This window comes from Protopterus annectens, chromosome 17.part0 (assembly GCF_019279795.1).
Source record: "Protopterus annectens isolate FY-2018-M chromosome 17.part0, PAN1.0, whole genome shotgun sequence".
In the NCBI taxonomy this organism is placed as follows: Eukaryota; Metazoa; Chordata; order Ceratodontiformes; family Protopteridae; genus Protopterus; species Protopterus annectens.
Genome location: NC_056751.1, coordinates 307,306,209 through 307,329,758, shown reverse-complemented (window position 1 = coordinate 307,329,758; position 23,550 = coordinate 307,306,209). Strand labels below are relative to the sequence as shown.

The window sequence follows — 23,550 nt, the reverse complement described above, 5'->3', positions numbered from 1 at the left end:
CTATTAGCCTGGAATTTCCAGAGATTTAAACAGGGTACTGCAGGACCTGCGAGCACTGCCAAAAGGTAGGCAAGGCAGGAGGCGAGGTGAAAGCACCTTTGATGCCTTTGCCTGTGACTGAGGATCCATTTCAGAGAGTAGCTATGGATATTGTGGGGCCTCATAGTACTCCAACCTCCACAGGGAAAAAGTACATCCTAGTGGTAGTAGATTATGTTACAAGATACCCTGAGACAGTGACTTTATCCTCCATTGAGGCAGAAAAGGTGGCAAATGGTTTGCTAGACATTTTCAGCAAGGTAGGTTTCCCAAAAGAAACATTGACAGAGGTGCCAATTTCATGTCAGACCTGCTGGCCTGTCTGTGGTAGTACTATGGAGTGAAGCACCTAATACAACCCCCAACCATCCCCAGACGTATGGTCTTGTTGAGATGTTAAAACTCTACACTCAAGTCCATGCTACAGGCATTTGCAGACCAGTTTAAGAGCGATTGGGACAAATATTTGCCACATCTGTTTGCTTAGAGAGGTTCCCCAGGAATCCACAGGTTTTTCACCCTTTGAGTTGCTTTATGGGCATAGGGTGAGAGGGCCGCTAGATTTAAATTCGAGACAAGTGGGAGGGTGAGTGTGAATCCTACAAGGAGTCTTATGGCACATATCCTAAACTTCAGGACAAGGCTCAGAGAACTTAAGGGCTTGGCCCAAGAGAACCTGGCAGAAGCCTAACAGCAGAAAAAGGTCTGGTATAACAGGAATGCTTGAGCTAGAGTGAGTATGTTGTAGGACAGCAGGTAATGGTTCTCATGCCTGTCGGGCACAACAAGCTGCAAGCAGCCTGGGAGGAACCTTACAAGGTGGTAAGAAAGGTCCGTGATGTTAACTACATGGTGGAACTGCTAGGCAGGAGTACAAATTGTACCATGTTAACATGATGAAACCTTACCATGATATGCAAGCCCCTGTGCTGAGTATTTGCAGTGGATTGCAGGAGGAATCCAAGGGAGATCTGGTGACTAATCTCCTCGGTGAGGCTTGGACTGACACCTCAGTGAAGGGGTAGCAATGCCCCAGCAGCTATCTCCTACCCAGGTTTGAGAAATCCTAGCAGTGTTACAAGAGTTTGGGGACATGTTCACTGGGAAAAGTACAGTTTTGTACCTACCATAAATGTAGATGTTCGAAGATCCACATTGCTGCAGTCCTAACACTTGGGTAGTCCGCTGTCCCTCGGTCGGCCTGAATATCAGAGTATAAGGCTGACGTCGGTCAGGGCGCATTTGACTGACATCAGAACGTCAGGGTACAAATGCGCATGACCGACGTCATATCCTCAGTCTTTTCTTGCCCCAGATGTCAGAAGACCCTAAAGAAAAAGGTCAAAACCCATAGGCAACAGCTAAACAACCAACCAGCCTAACACCAAGAAAATGTACAATATATACAATAAACACAATATACACAATATACCTCAGATGGATAACCCAACACACACAACCACCTCAAACTACAGAGGGGAAGGAGGGAGGGTAAATTGGACTGCAGCAATGTGGATCTTCGAACATCTACATTTATGGTAGGTACAAAACTGTACTATGTTCTTCATCTCACATTGCTGCAGTCCTAACACTTGGGTAGAATCCCAAAGCAGAGGTAAGGGAGGATGGCTAAACTATAATGAAGCAGGAGCTGCCAGAATGCCCTGCAACACAGCAGTGGCAAACCCAGCCCTGGACTTAGAGTACAATGGAAGGTGGTAATGCCTAGAGAAGGTATGCACTGAACTCCAAGTGGCTGCCTCCAAAATATCCTTAGTTGCCACCCCCCGCAAAAAAGCTGTTGAAGTGGCAGTAGCCCTAGTGGAATGAGGCCTAATCCCAGCTGGAACCTCTTTGCCATGATGGGAATAACAGAAAGCAATGCAAAATCCAATCCACTTAGAAATAGTTTGTTTTGACACGGGCTTGCCCTGAGAGCACAAAGCAAAAGAAACTAATAACTGCTGAGATTGCCTGAACCCTTTAGTTCTGTCCAAATAATATCGCAACTGCCTGTGTACATCTAAAGTGTGCAAAATCTTTTCCCCTTTATTTTGGGGATTTGCATAAAAAGTAGGCAAATGAATAGTTTGGTTTAAAGCCACACTAGAAACCACTTTAGGCATAAAGGAAGGATTAGTACGTAAAGATACCCTATCCTTATGGAAAATTAAGAAAGGCTCAACCGCCATAAGGGCCTGCAATTCAGAAACCCTTCTTGCAGAGGTAATGGCCAACAAAAAAGCAGTCTTCCATGACAAATATTTCAACTCAGCAGTAGCTGCAGGCTCAAAAGGTTGTAGAGTGAGTTTCTCCAACACAAAATTGAGATCCCAAGCAGGAGTAGGAGCCCTTCATGGGGGTCTTATATTCTTTGCCCCTCTAAGAAATTGCTTGAACAAAGGATGAGAAAACAATGGTGGGTCACAATCATAGTGAGTTGAAATTGCTGCAGCATGAATCTTAATAGAAGAGAAGGACAAACCTTTGTCCAATAACTCAGTAAGATATTGAAGAGCCACACTTAAATCAGGCTCAGAAACATCCAAATTCTTAGCTGCACTCCAAAATAAAAATCTCTTCCATTTATCTGCGTACACTTTCCTTGTACTAGGCCTTCTAGCTTCCAAAATCACATTCAAAACTTGTTGTGGAAGTTGAGACCCTCTATGGTTTAAAACAGAATATGCCATGCTGTTAGGTGAAGAGAGTGAAGTTTGACATGGAGCAAATGACTGTCCTCCTGGGACAACAGATGTGGAATTAAAGGTAAAGGCCATGGAGGCTTCCGTACTAGACTTCTCAGTAATGGGTACCAGTGCTGTCGAGGCCAATCTGGAGCTATCAAAATCATCCTTGGCTTGTCCTGTCTGACCTTCAGAAGTACCTTTGGGAGGAGAGGCAGAGGTGGAAAGGCATACACATGAAGATTTTTCCAACTGAAAGAAAGAGCATCCACTTTCCAAGCTGTGGGATGAAACCACTTTGTGCAAAACTTTGGCAGCTGGTGGTTTAGTGGAGAAGCGAACAGATCTATGTCTGGAGTTCCCCAGGACACTGTCAATTTCTGAAATACATGAAGATCCAGTTTCCACTGTGGGGATCCATGATTTGTCTGCTTAACACATCTGCTAAGGAGTTCTGTGCTCCCGGCAGAAACCTTGCCTGTAGACTTAGTTGTAAACTGAGAGCAGTCTCCCACAAAATCATTGCTTGCCTGCATAGAGGATAAGAATGTGTTCCGCCTTGCTTGTTGATGTACCACATGACAGTTGTGTTGTCTGTTAGAATCAACACCTGCCCTGGAAGAAGTAAATCCTTGAAAGCTATTAATGCAAACTGGACTGCTAACATCTCCTTCATGTTGATATGTAGATGTTGTAGTCTGGCAGGCCACTTGTCTTGTATCCACTTTCCATTTAGATGAGCTCCCCAAGCTTTGTCTGAGGCATCTGTCGTTAAAATCTGACTCGCCTCTGGCCGGGTCACAGAGAGTCACTTGTTTAGGTGACATTCCTGAGCCCACCACAAAAATTCCTTTTGAATGCAAGGTATTATTTGAATGACAGTGTCCAGATCCTGGCAGTGCTGTGTCCATACATTTTGAGATACCATTGTAGCTTCCTCATATGCAGTTTGGCATTGGGAAGCACCAGAATACAAGATGCCATGAACCCTAAGGCTTGAAGGACTGTCCTTGCAGTCAGCCTGGACTGATGAGATAGTTGATGGAAGTAAAGGGATAGACTCTTTTGTTTGTCCGGGGTTAAAAAGGCCATCTGGGATGCTGTATTCAGTCTCACACCCAGAAAGCACATGTCTTGAGAGGGTACTAGACTGGACTTTATTTCGTTCACAGAATACCCCAGGCATCTTAGCACTGCTATCACATATTCCAAATGACGAAGAAGCTCTTCCCTTCCTTGAGCCAGAATCAGGCAATCGTCCAAATAAGGATAGATTTGTATTCCTTTCAGCCTGAAGAAAGCTATCACTGGAGCCAGAACTTTCAAATACTCTGGGCAGTAGATAAGCCAAAGGGCAATGCAGAGAACTGATAGTGAGAAGTCCCAGTCCGAAAACGCAGATACTTCCTGCAACTTGGTCTGATAGGAACATGAAGATATGCCTCTTTGAGATCCAAAGTTACCATCCAGTGATCCTTGCCCAGCAGAGGTAAAAGTTGTTGTAACGTCAACATCTTGAACTTGGGAATGTCCAGATAAGTGTTGAGGATAGATAAATCCAAAATTGGTCTCCACGTGTTCCCCTTTTTGGTACAAGGAACAGGCGAGAATAAAATCCTAGGCCTCTTTCTGGCATAGGAACCGGCTGTATGGCCCCTATTTGGAGTAACAGAGAAATTTGCTTGTGAGCCTCTATTCTTTGTTGAGGAGGAATGTCTGGCATGCCCTTGAAAGGAGGCAAGGTATGGAAATAAAACCTGTAACCGTGATGTATGATGTCCAATACCCATCTGTCTTGGGTAATCAACCTCCAATTTTCTTTGAAAAGTGCCAACCTTCCTCCCAAAGGTGCTGCCAGGCGAGAAGGTTCTGGCAGCTGAAAAGGTAGGTCATTGGGTTTGCTTACGAAAGGACTGACCCCTGCCCTCACCTGAAGACTGTGCAGGAGAACTCCCTGTCCTAGGCCTGAAAGAGCCCTGACCTCTGCCCCTGCCACGTCTAGATCTACCAATAGACTGGGAATCATAAGAAGGATACGTCCACCCCTTAGTAGGCCAATTTCTACTAAACTTTGGAGGCTGAACCTGCAAAAATTCTTTAACAGTCTGCATAGACTTAGCCTTGTCTTCCATTTTCTTTAAAACTGCCTCAACAGGAGAACCAAACAAGACATCAGATTGCAAAGGGGCATCCAAAATCCTAGTTTTAACATGGTCAGATAAATTTTGATCCCGCAGCCAGGCATGCCTGCGAAGAACTGACCCAGTGGCAGCCACCCTGGACGAGGCCTGTACAGCATCAAAACCACATTGCAAAGAGTGCTTACCCACCTGTTCAGAAACATGCACTAAATCTTGTAACTCTTTACAATCAATACCTTCCGCCAGAGCATCAACCTTAGATTTCAGCTGTGAAAGGAGATAATTTTGAAATTTCAACATGTGAAACTGGCAATTCAAAGCTCTCATGGCTAGAGTGGAAGAAGTATAAACTTTCTTTCCCCATCTATCCAAGGCCCTGGCCTCTATCTGCAGGAACCGGATTCTTGACAACAGAAGCCTTAACACCCTTAGGCCCCTGGCTAACAGTTTCAGGGTCTGCCCTAGGACTCTTAAAAAGATACTTATGAGCTTCAGGTACCCTGTAATACCTATCAGGTTTAACAGGAGCAGGAGGCAAAGAATCAGGATTTAGAGAAGCCTCTGCAAATACATCTTCCACCACATTTAGAACAGGAGGTATAGCCAAAGGCCTATGCTGGGGTAAAAACAAAAATTCCCTAAGCCTTTTCCTGGAATCAGAGAAGTCCTGACCTTCCCATTTAAAATGCTCTCTCATGGAATGAAGGGTCTCTGAAAAAGAAAAATCCTCAGGAGGAGAAGCTGAAGGAGTAGAATCATCCACATCAGAATCAGAATAATGAGCATACTCCTGCAAGTCTTCAGCAGAAGACTCAGACACATCTGAAGCTTGTTCCCAATCCCCCAACACTGGTTCCATCCTAGGCCTTTTATCAGGAGGGGGCATAGAGCCTCTAATTAAAGTAATTAAATCTTCTGCCATTTTAAGCATGTGCTTCTTGGGCACAGAACCTGAAGAACTAGGAGTGACACCCACAGAAGCTAAACTAGACCTGCCTCTAGGAGAAGCCTTGGAAGCAGAAAGAGAGGGCCTAGACCCCTTAGGAAGGGAGGGGAGTACAGTAATCTGAGAAGCCCCTACAGCCTGACCTGCCTCCTGGGGGGCCACATCCTGTAAAATCAAAGTTTCCCCCTGAGACTCCACAGAGGCCTCCGTCGGAACCACCGGTTCCACTGACGCCTCTAAAGAACCGGCGTCCGGTTCGGACGACTCCTCTAACCTAGGTTTAATTGCCTTGTCCTTGCGCTTCTTCGAGGAAGCTGGCGTCGGAGCATCCGACGGCATTTTGTAATTGCACCGCTTCCCAAAGACCAACCTGGCACAATCCAACCTCTGCTTTATAGTGCGTTTATTGAACCTAGCACAAAAGCGGCACCCAACAACGTCGTGCTCAGGTCCCAAACAAGGTATACACAAATTATGGTAATCCCTATGCGGTATCTGTTTCCCACAAGAAATACAGTTATTCACTTTTTCTGACATCCGGTAAACCACTGAGGCAAGAAAAAACCAAAATATTCCCCAACGGGGTACTTAACCAACTCTGACTTCGGTCTGAAACTCCGAATTCAAAAAAATTTCAGATCGCCGAACGGCACTTGCAACACTGCTTCTGCATCGGACCATGCGGCAAAAAAGACTGAGGATATGACGTCGGTCATGCGCATTTGTACCCTGACGTTCTGATGTCAGTCAAATGCGCCCTGACCGACGTCAGCCTTATACTCTGATATTCGGGCCGACCGAGGGACAGTGGACTACCCAAGTGTTAGGACTGCAGCAATGTGAGATGAAGAACATCCACAGTGCACCTACCTGGTGCAGCAGCAGGTGGATACAGGACCCCAAAGGCCTATTAGGCAGGCCCCTTATAGAGTGCCTAAGAGTCAGACTCTGAGGGAGGAGATACAGGAAATGTTGGAACCAAGGGTAATTCAAGAGTCCAACAGCCTCTTGGTCTCGCCAGTGGTGCTGCTGCCAAAGAAGGGTGGCCGCACCAGAGTCTGTGTGAAATACAGGAAATTAACTGAGTCAAATGCTTATCCCATGCCTAGGACAGATGAAGCCCTAGAGCAGCTAGGTGATGCCAAGTATCTTACCAGCACTGATCGTACCAAGGGTTACTAGCAGGTACCCTTAACTCCCAGTGCTAGAGAGGTCAGTCAGCCTTTGAGACTCCTTTTTGTGAACTCATACAAGCCAAGATGCCCTTTGGGATGAAAAAATGCCCCAGTGAGTTTCCAGAGGCTGGTAGATCATATCCTAGCAGGAGGGTTTGCCCTTGCTTACCTAGACAATATTGCCCATCTACAGCCATTCCTGGCAAGAGCACCTTCAGCATATCAGGGAGGTGCTGGGCAGACTATAGAGGGCAAGGTTGACCATTAAGCCTAGCAAATGTCAGGTGGGTATGGCAGAGGTCTCCTACCTGGAGCATAGTGGGGAGTGATGAGATCAAGCCAAACCCTGCCAAGGTGAAAGCCATTCAGGCATGGGCTGCACCAGTTACCATAAAGCAGGTGAGGGCATTCTTAGGGACAGCATGGAAGTACAGAAAGTTTGTCCACAGTTATACTACCATAGCTGCTCTCCTCACAGAAGCTTTGAGAGGGCTGCCTATGTTAGCTAGTCCAGCTTACAGCAAAAAGAATTGATTGTGCAGGTGATGTTTCGAACCACGGGGTGGGAGCTGTACTTAACCAGATTTCTTAAGAGGAAGAACAGCATCCAGTGGTTTATCTCAGTTGTAGGCTCCAACCCACAGGAATGCTATGAAGCTGTAGAAAATGAATGTCTAGCCATAGTGTGGGCACTGCAGAAGTTTCAGCCTTATCTGCATGGAAGAAAATTCACTGTAGTTACAGATCACAATCCCCCAACATGATTACATCGAGCCAGCCAGCAAATTGCCAAGTAGCTAAGATGGAGCCTAGGGTTGCAAGCATATGTCAGTGCAGCACCGCAGTGGGATTAGCAAGGACAACGCAGATGGCCTCTCAAGACAGGGAATGGGGTAAGGTATATCCAGATATACCTAACCCTCTCAAGCAATGTTTTTGAAAAAAAGTACAGATGTGTACACTTACCATAAATGTAGATGTTGAGTGTATTTCACTGTTGCAGGCATCACATTTGGGGTTATCTGCCTGCGGGTAAGCCCTCAATCGGCCTGAATACCAGAGTCTTGGGATTTCTGCATCGGATGCTGTTGCTTCTTCCATGACGTCAGGGGTAACACACAAGCAGTCGATGCCATTACATCAGTTTTTCTTGCCCCAAATGTCAGGAGCCCCCTAAATAGTAAGCAATTACATGGTGTGGAACACCCCCAGCAAAAAGCAAATAACACTGATATAAGTTATGCCAAACAAAAAGGATAGGCAGAAGTAAAGAGAAGTCAGGGGGCTGGAGGGAGGGTAACCAGGACTGCAATAGTGAATACACTCCAACATCTACATTTATGGTAAATGTACACAACTGTACTATGTTCATGTTTCACTGTTGCAGTCGTCATTTTTGGGTCGATTCCCAAAGCAGAGGATGGGTGGAGGCAGTCAAGAAGCATTAGGGCTGGCAAGCAGGCCCTATAAGACTGCTGTGGCAAATCCAGCTCTGGATTTAGAAAAGATAGGCAAGTGGTAATGCTTGGTGAATGTGTACAGAGCTCCAGACTGCAGCTTCCAGGATGTCCCTGGTAGGGAGTCCCTTGAGTAAGGCTGTAGAAGTAGATGTAGCCCTAGTGGAATGTGTTCTGATCCCCGGTGGGGTAGGTTTCACATGGTGTTTGTAGCAGAAATGGATGCAGTGTGCTATCCATTTAGAAATGGTTTGCTTTGAAATGGCCTTGCCCCCTGCAGCAAAGCGGACTAGCAGCTGGTCAGTTTTCCTGAAAGGTTCAGTCGTGTGCGGATAGAACCCAAGTTGCCTGTGTATGTCCAGGGAGTGCAGGATCTTTTCCCTTTATTCTGAGGATTAGGGAAAAAGGTTGGCAAATGAATGAATTGGTTTAAGGCCACACTAGATACCACCTTGGGCATAAATGATGGGTTAGTCCGGAGGGAAACCCTGTCCACATGGAAGATAATGAAGGGTTCCACAACCGTAAGGGCCTGCAATTCAGACACTCTTCTTGCTGAAGTGATGGCTAGAAGTACAGCCGTTTTCTAGGAGAAGAATTTTAACTCTGCTGTAGCAGCAGGTTCAAAGGGTGGAAGCAGGAGCTTTTCCCCAATACAAACTTAAGGTCCCAGAATGGAGTGGGAGCCTTAAATATTTGGCTCCTCTCAGGAACTGTTTGATCAGAGGATGAGAGAAGAGGGGTGGGTTCAGTATTATAATGAGCTGAGATGGCAGAGGCATGATTCTTAATTGAAGAGAAGGATAGGCCTTTGTGGAGCATTTCTGTTAAGTAATCTAGTATACGAGGTAAGCTGGGCACAGTTGTGTCCATTCCCTGAGACTGGCTCCAAGAACAGTATCTTTTCCCTGAATAGGATTTTCTAGTACTAGGCCTCCTTGCCTCAAGGATGACATCCAGCACCTGTTTACTGATGGTTACTGTTCTGGGGAAGAGCCAGGCTGCTAGGTTCAGGGTCTGTTAATGAGGATGCAAAATCTAGCCCTCCTGCTGGGACAGCAGGGAAGGGCTTTGAGGCAGGTGCCATGGTGGCAATTCTGTCAAGACTGCGCAAAAGAGGGCACCAGTGCTGACGTGGCCAGTCTGGTGCAATCAAGATTGTCCTTGGCTTGTCCTGTTTGATCTTTAGTAGAACTTTTGAGAGGAGGGGCAGAGGGGGAAAGGCATAGTTTTCTCATGTAAAAGGACAGGGCATCCACTTTCCATGCTTGACTGTGGGGAGTTCTTGAGCAAAACTTGCTCAATTGACAGTTCTGAGAGGAAGCAAAGAAGTCCACCTCTGGTGCCCCCCACCTGCGCCTCAGAAGCTTGAATATGTTGGGTTACAGTTTCCACTCGTGTGGGTCCAATAGATTTTTATTAAACTGTCTTGCCAGTGAATTTAGTTTGCCTGGCAGGAAATGAGCTTGCAGGTGCACTTGGTTGCTCAAGGCTGTGTTCCACAGAGCCATGGGTAATCTGCAGAGTGGGTAGTAATTGGTTCCCCCCTGCTTGTTTATGTACCACATAACTGTGGTGTTGTCCATCTTTACCAATAGTTGTCCTGGAAGAATAAAGCCTTTGAAGGCTGTCAAAACATTCTGTACAGCTCACATCTCTTTTTGATTGATATGCAGGAAAACTCTACGTGAACTACCTAGTCTCTCCTTGCTCTGCCTCACAGTGTTGGTGAAAACCTACAGTTATTTTAGGTATTTAACTAAATTGTGAGTGCTTTAAAGTTGTACTATTTGTAAGGGCCAGCACACCCGTGGACCTACCCCCTTAGACTTCGTTTCAGCTATTAACATACTACTTTTTCCCTCCACTTAGACCTACCCCATAGGCCATCTATTAATAGACTTTTTTCCCTCCCTTTACCTCCTTTATTTGTTCTCATGTAATTTCCAATATATTCCACTAGAGGGCAGCAGAACTCAGGGCTTGTAAAGCTGTTTCTTACTGCCAACCAAACTCCTCTAGCCCTACGTACTAGCCTCTCACAGTTACCCCTGTTAGTACTCTTACTACATGTGACTACCCCCCACCCCTTGAAGGATTGTAAAAAAAGAATTTAACCTTGCTAGCCTTAATATAAATAAACCAGACAACTTATTCTATCATCACTTACTACCCCAGTTATAGAACTACTCAACTGATTCTCTACATAACCTACTTTTCCTGCTATAGAACTCATTTTTCCCTTTTCCCCTACACATCTATACTAAAATCTCAACCTCTTATGTCTTATGTTAAGTAGATAAAGAAAGTGCCTCTTACCTACTCAAAGCTTGCAGAACACAGTCTCACTGTATAACCGATTGCCCCCCAGCCTCTCTCAGCTGTGACCCACTCCGTTCGCCCTACGGGCTCACTCCGCTCCCCTACCCCCATTTCCCACCCACCCCCAGTGGGCCTAAACTTATATTTCTTAAACCACAATCAACCAATCCCTTTCTCCTTCCTTATCACAAAATTACCACACCCTTACATTTTTTTCCTACCAGAAAATATAACCCAATACTTTACCATATCCCTTTCCTGCTAGCAAACAAGTATTAATTCCCTGCTCTATACACTCTTCTTATACAATCACCACCTGTTTTAATTTTAGACTTAACTCCTAAAACTTCTTTACATATCTCTTCAAAATACCTTTAGTAGCAACTAAAATGACCAAACCAATACTCTTAGCTTTAATTTCAATTGCTCTCACCTCCACCTAACTCATCACCTCCTTTGAAAAACTGTACTATTTCCATTTCAATTATTCCCCAAAACAAACAGCTATACATACTCCCATACTCCCTAATATTCAAACTAACGTCACTTTTGTTCCCACCTATCTACTACCTAAATACCATAGATGCTCCCACATTAAATACAATAAACCCACAGTAAAGAAAGTAAAATATCTAACCAACTTTACAAATACTTACACAATCAAACTAAGCAATCCCTCCTTAAAATACGATGATCTCCACCCTAACCCTACAAATCCTGCTACCCTAATAACCCACCCTAAGGTACCAAACTCTTTCCTAATAGGACACCTAAATATCCGCAGTATTAAAAACAAAGTAACCCATCTCCACACCCTTCTAGATATTCACGGCTTTGACATATTCTGCCTGACAAACTTGGTTAAAACCAGACACCAAAGACAATGAAGTCATTCCTCAAGGATATAATATATTAAGACAAGACCGAATAAAAAGCAAGGGTGGGGGAGTAGCAGTCCTATTCAAAGATGGACTTTAAATCTCCACTTCACCATACAACCAACAGATTTCAAGTTAACCAAAATAAATCTTTATATAGCATTTGTATCCACCTATCCCCCGGTAATAATATCAATACTATAGAGGATATTCTAAGCTGGATGTTCTCAACCTACCCTCAAGAAACAATAATACTTGGTGATTTTAATACGGACTGGAAAGCTGTTAACACTGCTAATCCTACCTCCCATATCAACCTTCACGGCTTTAGTCAAACTATCACTTCCACAACTAGAATCACTAAACCAAATAAGAAAGAGAGCACCTTAGACTGGATACTTATAAACAGAAACCAGCTTACAACGTAGGAACTCTGCCAGACTATGTAAACGATCATTCATGGTCCTACATCCTAAGGCAAACAAATGATCAGTCTAAACCCCACCAACATATAGGATTGCACGTTCCAACAAACGCTTTAACCCAGTACTATTCCAAGATGAACTTAGAACCTGTGACTGGAACCCTTTAAAAACCCTACCACTTGAACAAGCTGTTAAATACCTAAACTTTATATTCTTATCAATCCTAGAAAAGCACGCACCCAAATGGTCCATTAGAATGAAGTCCAAGCCTACCCCCTGGCTTTCTAAAGAAACCAGACAAAAAATGTTACTTGGGAACAAGGCTTGGGCTAAATGGAGAGCTAACAAAACCATCTCAGATGAACAAACTTTTAAGCATTTAAGAAATATTACAAAAAAGGCAATACTTACAGACAAAAAGTACTACTGTAAGTTACAGCAAAATCACCAAAACAATCCCTAAAAGTTCTGGTCTAGTATAAATAAAGTCCTAAACCCAGGCCACTCACGTACACCTACCCCATCCCAGGCTGAACAAAACACCCCCCACCAAACTGACAATACCTTCTTCACAGAGACCATACAATCACTAGCCAGTCAACTAGTCCATGACAACTCAAGCTTCCCCTCCACCATACCTGGCACTCTTCCAACATTCCATCTGAAACCCATCTCAACCACTCATCTATAAATACATCCAAAAATTTAAACCTTGTACTCCTCCTGCTGACCAGCTACCATCTGAATACCTGCAAAAAGCAGCCAGAGTAATTTCTTATCCCATATCCATCCTCATAAATAGAACCATTAAAGAAGGAATAGTTCCAGACATCTGGAAAATCTCCCATATTATCCCCCTACACAAAGGGGGTACCCTCTAATGATTATTCCAACTACCGGCAAATAGCTATATTATCACCCCTAGCAAAAATTATGGAAAAATGCATTCACCAACAACTTTTAAACCATTTACCTCAACATAACATCATAGCAAACTGTCAGCATGGCTTTAGGCCATCCCATAGCACCACAACTGCCCTATTATCCTTTACAGAAGCCATCAATAGAAATCATAACAACAACAACCTCTCTTCTGCACTCTTTATTGACCCATCAAAAGCATTTGACATGGTAAACCATACCCTTCTTATCAACATTCTTGAATCCCTTTCCCTTGACTGCCTGGCAGTTAAATGGTTCAAGTCCTACCTTACCAATAGGCAGTTCTTTGGGAAAATAATATATCATCCCTTCTGCCCGTCACACTCGGAGATCCTCAGGGCTCTATTCTAGGTCCACTTCTTTTCTCACTGTTTATCAACGACCTCCATATAGCCATTCCACAAGCCACCTGCATTCAATATGCAGATGATTCTACACCAATATGCTCAGCAAACTCCCCAACTGATCTACATTCTCTTACTCAGAATGTTTTCAACATGGTTCACTAAACGTTGCCTCCTGCTCAATGCCAAAAAACAAAACTTCTCTTCACACCCACCAGCAAATCCTCCCCCATAGAATTCTCTGTCATCTCCAATAATGGCATAAGTATACTCCCCGATTCTACCACTACATTGCTAGGAATTACTATTGACAATAACCTTACATTTGACAGCCACATAAATAACACCATCAAAACTGTAAACAGAAAAATAGGCTCCTTATATAGAATTAAACATTTCATAAAACACCAATAGCCAGAACTAAGATTGCACACTCCCATTTAATTTAAACTCTTCTGTATGCCTCACCAATATACACTAATCTAAAAAAAAATAATCTCACCGAACTAGCTAATTCCTATAATAACCGCCAGATTTGCCACCGGAAATCCTTTTAGAACTCACCACTGTCTGAATCTAACGCAGCTAGGCTGGCTTGAATTTCAAAACCAATTGAAACTCTCTCAACTCACCATTGCCCACAAGATATTTTATAAACCCAAACAGCACTCCTATACTTTCCAATTTCATAATCCCATACAAAAATCTAAATTCTCTTCGCTCTTCCAGCAAGCTTCTTGCTAGCATAAGCAAGTCTTACAACATGGCTGGAGTTTCTCCGTTTTCCAACTCTGTGGGAAAAAAACTGGAACCTACTGTCTAATGACCTAACTTTAATTTCTTCACTGCCTCTCTTTAAACCAAACCTCAAAACACACTGGTTATGCCCCTGTAGCAACCTTGATTAATCTTCTCCTTCACTACAAATATTTCTCCTCTTGAACCTCTACCTATTTCACATTCTTTGCAGTAGGACTGTAACTGCTTTACAGAATTCAACATACTGATGTAATCTATCCTGCTTAATACTCTGAAAATCTATATCCTGTTTAATATACTGATAGTCTACATGCATCTCACTGCATATTGAATTATCCTATACATATTGTCACCTCTACTATTGTAAATACCTACATTACTCTAGTAATAATTCTGTATTTTTTGTAATCTAAATTACTTCCTGCTTTTTGAATAATCTTCTATTGAAATCCATTCATTTATTATGTATTAATATTGACTTAATTTTTAACTGCTTTTTAATTTTTAAATGTTTAATTTCAATTTTTGTTGCCACTGGAGCTTTTCTCCCTGGGCCTCTACTGAAAATGGAAATATATCCAGTTAGACTAGCCTGGTTAAGAAATGTAAAATAAATAAAATTTGCTTTGGGCTCCCATTTGCCTTGAATGCATTGTCCTACCATGTGAGGAGCCCATGCATAGTCTGATGCATCTGTTAGGGTTTGGGCGACAGGGGGTTGAGTGACAGGGAGTCTCTTGTTGTAGCAGGCCTCTGCCTACCAAAGGAACTCTGTCCTTAGGCAAGGAATGATCGGAATCATTGTTTCCAGGTCCTGAGAAAGTTGATACCAGAGACTTTTAAATACCACTGAAGTTTCCTTATATGCAGTCTTGCATATGGAATTAGTAGAATGCAAGAGGCCATGAACCCTAGGGCTTGCAGTATTTTTTTGCAGATAGCTAGGTTTTGGTGGCAAGTAGATTGAATTAGTTTGTCAAATTTGTTTTTCTGGAGTGAGGAATGCCATCTGAGAAGTTGTGTTCAAGTGTGCTCCCAGGAATACAATCAGTTGGCTGGGTACCTGATGCGATTTATTTTTGTTGATGGTATACCCCAGTGAAGTTAGCAGTCTGTTTACAAATGTCTGTCAGATGCTGTAGTAGCAATTCCTGACTGTCCACCTGAATCAGGCAATCGCCCAAGCATGGGTAAATTTGAATTCTTCGCTGCCTACAACATGCAATGGTGGAACTTGGCATTTTGTGGATACCCTGGGTGCAGTAGATAAGCCAAAGGGAAGTGCAGAGAACCGATAGCTACATTTCAGAGCAGGCTCTATGCACTATTTCCTGTACGATTCCGTTATGGGGATGTGCAGATAAGCTTCTTTTAGGTGTCTAGGGTGGCTGCTCTGAAATGTAGCTATTTCCAGCACGATTCCCTTATGGGGATGTGCAGATAAGCTTCTTTTAGGTGTCTAGGGTGGCTAGCCAGGAGTCCTTGGTTAGCGTAGGAAGCAGCTATTGGATAGTAAGCATTTTGAAACCACCAGAAAGGTGTTGAGAAGAGACAGATCCAGGATAAGGTGCCAAGGGTTTTCTTTTCCGGGTACCAGAAACAGTCTGAAATAAAAACCTTGTCCCCTTTGCTCTGCTGGGACAGGCTGAATAGCCTTGATAATGAGAAGAGAAAATACTTACTTTTGGGCCTCTGCCCACTGGTTTGGGGGGGAGGTCTGGCCACCCGCTTGGGGTTGACAGTGAGTGGAGGTGGAATCTGTATCCCTGGGAAACAATGTTTAAGATCCATCTGTCCTGCGTAATGTACTTCCAGGTTTTTGCATGCAGGGCAAGTTTTCCTCCAAAAGGTACAAGTACTTGAGCAAGGCTTGGAAGAGTTAAGGATAAGTCATTGTGAGATTTTACCGTAGGATTGTGGCTTACTATTCCCTGTTTTAGAGGTGGGAGCACTCCACTGCTTAGATCTGTGCATACCCTGAGACTGTAGTCTTGGTGGTCTGCTGCCCCTGAGTTTTGACTGAGAAGGTCCGAGAGGGACTGGAAAAGACCAGTTGTTAGAAGGCCAATGCCTACCGAATCTAGGTGGTTGTACCTGTAAGAAATTTTTAACAATTTGCATAGATTTAGCTTTTTCCTCCATCCTTCTGAGGACTTCTGCTTTACTGCCAAAAAGACGTTCTTGGTTTAACGGTGCATCTAGTAATTTTGCTTTGATATGGTCTGGCAAAATTTGTTCCTTAAGCCAAGCATGTCTTCCAAGAACAGACCCAGTGACAGCAGCCCTGCAAGATGCTTCTAAGGCATCAAAACCACATTGCAAAGTTTGTTTTCCAACCTGGTTAGCAGAATGCATTAACTCTTGTAAATCCTTATGTTCTGCACAACCAGGAATCAACATTCTGTTTAAATTAGTTCCATATGTTGCTGATACTTTAACATATGAAACTGGCAAAAGAAAGCCCTGATGGCAAGAGTAGCAGAGGTGTATACCTTCTTACCCCATCCATCTAAAGCCCTAGAGTCCCTTGTCTGAAGGGGTAGGGTTTTTGGCTGTTTTAGCCTTAATGCCTTTAGGTCCCTGGAAAATGGTCTCTGGATCCAAAGTAGGATTTTTAAAGAGAAATTTGTGGGAGTCAGGCACTCTGTAGTACACATAATGTTTCCTGGGAGCTGGGGCCAAGTATCAGGGGTAAGGCTGGATTCCAAGAAGGCTTCTACAATTTCCAGAACAGGATGTATCGCTAGAGGCCTGTGCAGAGGCAAGTTTAAAAATTCCCCAAGTCTCTTTTTGGACTGCGAGTAGTCCTGGCACTCCCACCGGAAATGTTCTCTAAGGGTATGCAGGGTTTTGCCAAAGGAAAAATCTTCTGGTGGGGAAGCAGAGGGAATGGACTCCTCTGCATCAGAATCCTCATAGATGGATAAGGGTATGTGATGGATAAGGGTATGATGTCCTGGTAATCTGAAGGAACAGAGTCAACAGACACATGATCTGAAGAAATCAGAAAGAAAATCAGTTCTTGGTCTTTTTGAGGGGGAAGGCTGGCTTCCCCTAATTAAAGTAATAAGATATTCAGCCATTCTAAGCATTTGTTTCTGAGGCATGTGGGCCTGAGAATGCGCTTTGGTCGGTTTCCTAGGCATAGTACGAACTCTGGGCCTGAGAAATTTGGAATTTTTGGTTTTGAAACTAAGTTGGTTTAATATGATAATCGGAAGGCTTGAATACACCCTCAAAATCCAGTCCTGCATAGCGGCTCCGGACCCATCCAAGGTACAGACATACACAGGTTCCATAGTCGAAAAAGCCTCTTGTGGCATACCGGACTCCGAATGGGTCTCAGTAAAGGCCTGCAAATTTGTAAGAAGCGGGTATCAGGGGCTGCAAAGGCACCCGAGTACTAGCCTATGCGGTCCACCTGTCTTTATCCTTACGTTTTTTGTCGGATCGGTAGCCTGATGGCTTATTGAAGCCATTTCAGAATACGAAGAACGAGAGTGAAAAAATTTAGCAACAAAGATAGCCCGACGACAAATGGTACGGGCGTTAAACAAGGCACAAAACAGACAGCGATGAATGTCATGGTCTGGGCCTAAACAGATGACGCAGTAAGAATGAAAATCTCCGAGTTATTTGCTTTCCACAGGCAAGACAATTGTTAATTTTCTGACATCGGTTAGAGCAAGAAATAGAAAAAAAAAAAAAAAAGGAGGAATCTCCGATGGCGGTACTTATCTTTTAGAAGACTTCAGGTCTGAAACTCGAAAAATGAAAATTTCAGGAGGCGGATGACCGGCACTTGCAAACTGCTTTGGACACTGCACAGCAGGAAAAGCTGATGTAATGGCGTTGGCTATATGTTTTATACCCCTGACGTCATGGAAGAAGTGATGGAATCAGACACAGAAATACCAAGACTTTGGTATTCAGGCCAACCGAGGGCTACCTGCAGGCAGAAAACCCAGATGTGATGACTGCAACGGTGAAACACGAAGAACATCTAGCTTGAGTTCTCAGGGTGTGATGCCTGTACACTGGCCCAGTAATCAAGGAGCCTCAATTCTCACCACTAGCACCAGTGAGAGACTTTTACATTGGGTGGATAACAAGTATACACACAGAAGTACAATTTCCCATAAGAGCACAGATCAGTCACTCTGGGGCTGGTTTCTCCCTCTCTCTCCAGATACCCAATAAGACTCTCCAATGGCACAGCTATAGGGTTCAGTTCTCAGCTTGATTGGTCAAGCCAAACCTCAAGTACCTTCTCTGTCCAACCTGTGCTTCCTGTCCCTGCTCAAGTAGCTGACACACTGAGATTTGACTTAAATACAAACACACAGACACTCCTGAGGAAGGCTGGCAGAGGTTCACTAGCTATGCCCCCATCTGCCAGGCTACAAGGTAGTAATCACTGCCACCAACTACTCTTATCCGCTACTGGCTCTTACCAAAGGGTGTCCAACTCTACTGTACGATGTTATTATCCAATTAATAAGTGTGACAAACAGCAAAGCTACTGGAGTGGCTTATACAGCATAACGAAATACATGCAAGTATGCTAAGAGCTTAAATTATCTCTACACAAAACAGCCACAGTTCAAAGGTTTAAATACATTTAATAATGAATAAAAACACATGACAATACTTATTAATTCAACACAGTGACATTAGTGAGTTCAGATTCACATAAAATACTTTAAAACAACATTGTAGGATAATCTCACATAAATATAGAAAACTAGACTAATCTTACTATTTCTACCTCCAAGAGAAATCATTGTTCTAAATATCTTACTTACAGAGCAAGGCACAGTGCTGGTGAGTTGTCAGACTCAGAACAAAACACAAAATGCCATCCTTACTTTCTGAGATGGCCCTTAAATTGATAATATACATTACTGCAGTCTCATTTCAGATTGCATCATTTGTGTTACTTCTGCTTAAGTTTCCCAGGGTCACAGAAATTGAAATTTAACATTTCTTTTTGATCTGCACCTGACAGGAAGCCAAAGCAATAAAAGACATTTGACACAAGAAACCAAGTAATTAACTGTCTTCTTAGGACAACAGAAAGAATTTCTAGCTACAGACATCCTGTTTCCAAGCTTGAAATCAAACACTGTTGCAAAATCATTTATCAGCTTTCTTCCAACAGGGAGTACTGTGGTTATATTTTAAGAAGCTCAGAACAAATGCATTTGTTACACAAGCCTGTGGATCATATTAATATTTATAATGGCATTGATTTATTTTTAAAATTCTATCTACCTGGGCTAGCAGCCCCTCAGTTTAACACAATCCCTTTGCACAAAGGTGGAGCATCTACTGAGCTGGGAAATCATAGGCCCATCAGCCTAATTAGCCTGTCCTGCAAGGCTATGTAATGGATTGTCATGGACCTCATCAACAAGGATATGGGCAATCTCCAAACACTCAATCCCACACAGTTTGGCTTCATCAAGGGGAGGTCATGTCTGTTAAATTTGGTTGACCTCTGAGGCAGTCATCACAGTCATGGATGACGAAGGGAAGACTGCGCACACCGCCTACCTAGACCTGGCCAAAACCTTAGACACTTTTCCCCACTCAGGCATAATAAACAAACACTCTCAAAATAGGCATCAATCCATAGGTTACCAGATAAGTAGCAAACTGGCTCACTGACAGAACCCACCTAATCAAAAATAAGGGAAGCCACCTACAGTAGTAGACCCATAACAAGTGGCGTACCCCAAGGATCAGTCTTGGGGCCTCTTACTTGAGGATATACTTTTCTGTGGTGCAGGCCAAAACCAATGGGCTATGACTGACCAAGTTTGCAGATGACTGCAAGCTAGGCTCGGTCATCAATTCCCCTAGTGATGCTGACATCCTCCAAGAGAGTGTCACCCAAACAAATAACTGGTGCCAGAAACATGGCCTCAAGCTGAATACCAAAAAATGCACCATCTCTTTTGGGGAGAGTGACATTTATCCCCACAAATTATTACTTTAACAATAACAGCCTAAGCAAGCAGTAAGCTGTAAGGGAATTGGCCATCCATGTTGATAGCAACTTAACTTTTGGACCACCATGCTGCTTCTGTTGTACGGAAAAGCTTTCTACATGGCCCACCTTATAAATAAAGATGTCATCCAAGTACCAGGTCATAATATCCCTGTATTCTTCCCGTGTAAGGCCCATTATTGACTACGTCCTTTTCAGCATGTACGTAGCAAAGCACATGCAGCAGCTGGAGACAACAGAAGTTCCTCACCAGGGCAATTCAGCGCCTCAAACAGCTATCATACACTGACAGGCTAAAAGCCCTGTCCATCTACTCAGTTTCATACAAACTCCTCAGAGGTGACCTCTGTCTGGCATACAGAGCAATCTCAGACCCCCACCTTGACGGGACAGCTGAATAGCCACAAGTCAAGCTCCACTCGAGTAACCAGTACAGGCGACCTCAACCTGGTTTGTGACATTAACAGGACTTGATGGTGAGACCGATGTGTGTGCCATAGACTCCCTCAGCACCTCAAGCAGAGCACCTCATTATCAGTTTTTAATCGCAACCTGGATAACTAGATGGGAAACAGAAAATACACCCCTGGGATTCCACCTGTGCCCCTGCTGGATTGGGGCATCGGGTGCTGACTTGAGTAAACATGTACTAAACTCTTGGCTAGACTTAGAAGGGTCTCAGGATCATGATCCTATTACATTCTCACACAAACTAAAATCCCTTAAAAAGGGAGAACAGAGCTCATTTAAAAGCAGCAGTGAATATTCAGCCCCACTGCACCATTCTACATTTCTGACCACAGGCAAGGTAAGTCAACAGGTACTGAAAATGGACATGTGTCCAGCTAGACTAGCCCGGTCAACAAATGTAAAATAAATAAAATACTAAAAGCATAAATCAACTTAAACTAAAGTAACAAAGTTCATTCATTTCTGCCTCACAAAACCTAGTTAACATTTTCTTTTCAAAAAAAAATGTCTATCTAAAGGTGCACACCCAGACATTAAAAAACTGTTTATTCCTGATGCTGCCATACATTACAGCTCATACTCCAACTGCATTAACTGTTATGTCCAACCACACCCCTAAGCACTGCTACCGGATATGTGTCCAAGGATTTACATACTTATAACTAATCGCTTCAATATCCAAAGAGGGAAATACAACAATCCAAAATGAAAACTTTTTTTTTTATATTCATCACTACAAAATTTTCACGCGAGTACATAATTATAACACACACAAACACTTTATTCGCAGCGAAGTGTAAAAATAGTAGCCAATTTTACATACTTTCAAAACCACCACTCAAAAACAAAACGCAAGGTCGCTGTACACCATAATGACAAAATATGTAAACCCAGAAAAAAGCTAGCCAAACACTCCCGCCTCTTAAAAAAGTAAACCTGGAAAATTATTATTGTGTTATATCAAGATTAGGAATCTATGTAGGGATGTCGCCTATTTTGTACACAACCACTGACACGCTTGTATTCTAGGCATTTCAAGCATCCTTCCACTAATGCTTTCGGTGGCCAACTGCATTTCAGTATTCAGCCACCCTTTGTTTCCTGAACAAAATTAAAACACAACCTCGCTTTCCTAAACTGTGATTTACCCTCAAACTTTACAGTGCTCATTCGCATTACACAACCAGAGCAGCAAACTTTTCTCAGTTTGTAAACAATGCGAAGAAATGTCCCGTAACTAAATTCAAGATTAAGTAATACAAATAACTTTTATACATAACGATCCCTCAAAACATCCACTGTTGAAAGAATCAAAAAGTTAACGTGCAATCTCATCTTCCTACGCCATAGAAACTCAAACAAACCACAGGGACTACCACAGAGTTTCAATCCCATGCACTGTCTCTTGTCTGTACAACAAACCAGGGCCTATAATCCCAAATTTCTCCACTCCCTCCTAATCACGGCTCCCTTCTTACCTTGGTTTTACGCTGGCCGTACTACGCTCATAGGCCCACACTGCGGGCTGTGTTGCAGAAACCAACGGATCTGTGAAGCTGGAAGTCGGGTAATCCCTGTCCATCACTCAGGAAAGAACGTAATAATCATTCCACAATGAAATCACTGTTAAATAATTCACATTGTTCCTAATTCAACGAAAATACTTTGTTTCCACTTATATTATAATTCCTAATTAGAACTTTCTTTATTAGTAATATTAATTACTGTTGTTAATTCATGTTATCAAACAGGAAAGGGCGATATGGATCTACTCCCCATGATGGTTTATTTCCCAGGATGCACCACATGTAAGCATACGAACCGTACCAAACATAATAGTTCATTGAGGGGATAAGGAAAATAAAAACAGTAAGGAATGCGTTTCAGTTTGGCAATCAAACTAAATAGAAATAGATAAAAACTGATATGCAAGCAATGGAATGTTCTATTAAAGATATAAGTAAACCCACTAGATATGTAACGCTGATATCGGCAGCCTGTTTTACTGACGCGTTATATTTTTCTAGCATTATTACAAATTTATTTTATTTATGAGTTGTAAAGACAATCTACTTAATGAAATGCTTCCGGGAACAACAGCGGTTAATGTAGATTACAGTGGACGTCACTCAATAGCAGCTTTCGTTAAGAACATTTTAATAACAGACATTGCTACTGTATTACCTTCTAAACTACAATTGCAGTTTTCATTGACGGATTGACAAGAAAGATAAACACAACTATGTATTTTGTAATTATTGGGGTAATGCCACCCTAAGAAAAGACAGGCATATTTTCTCATTCAGGTATAACACAACAGTCTCACAGCTTGAAACGTGTGTGTGTGTTCTGGAACTAAAAGTGACACGTCTCAAATCAGTCACGCTTTTTGAGTATTGGTACAACTGACTTTAAACGGGACCAAATAAGTACATTTTTTTAGCTAGATTATATTTTCAGAGGCAAAGAATAAGTCTGTAACTGTAATGTTTAGCATTATTTGTCGACTACAACCCATCATGTTTGTGGGGAACTACTGATCAATTTTACGATAGACAGAGCAGAACTTTCAACTAAAATCATGGTCATCGCTGAAAATCGAGGACATCTGGGATGTATGTATAATCTTTACTATAACAATAACCATCTCATTTCAAATCTACAAACACGTTTACTACTTTCACTGTTATGTAAAACAATAGAGTGCTAACAGCAGCAAGCCATGCCCACATCACTGGTAACAGCACTAGTAATCAAACCAAACACCACTACAGGCAAATGATGAAAACACATATTTGTTCGTTCAAGTGATTTACTGCACCTCACATAAGTACTAATTCCTGATTTTATGTTAATTTTTACTCTTGTCTGCCCTCATGGGGGCAGACATTTATTTATTTATTTATTTTACATTTGTTAACCGGGCTAGTCCAACTGGATACATGTCCATT

The 23,550-nt window shown here is 42.8% G+C and overlaps 1 protein-coding gene across 1 annotated transcript in view; it reads right to left on the bottom strand.

Annotated features, from left to right (window-relative positions):
- Window positions 1-22,410, bottom strand: part of LOC122791431 (proline-rich protein 12-like) — a 634,153-nt gene extending 611,743 nt beyond the window's left edge. The window contains exon 1 of the mRNA XM_044059173.1: window positions 22,078-22,410. Within this exon, the coding sequence (XP_043915108.1) occupies window positions 22,078-22,181 (104 nt within the window). The 5' untranslated portion in view covers window positions 22,182-22,410. The remainder of the gene's footprint in view (window positions 1-22,077) is intronic.
- Between the last annotated feature and the right edge of the window lie 1,140 nt (window positions 22,411-23,550).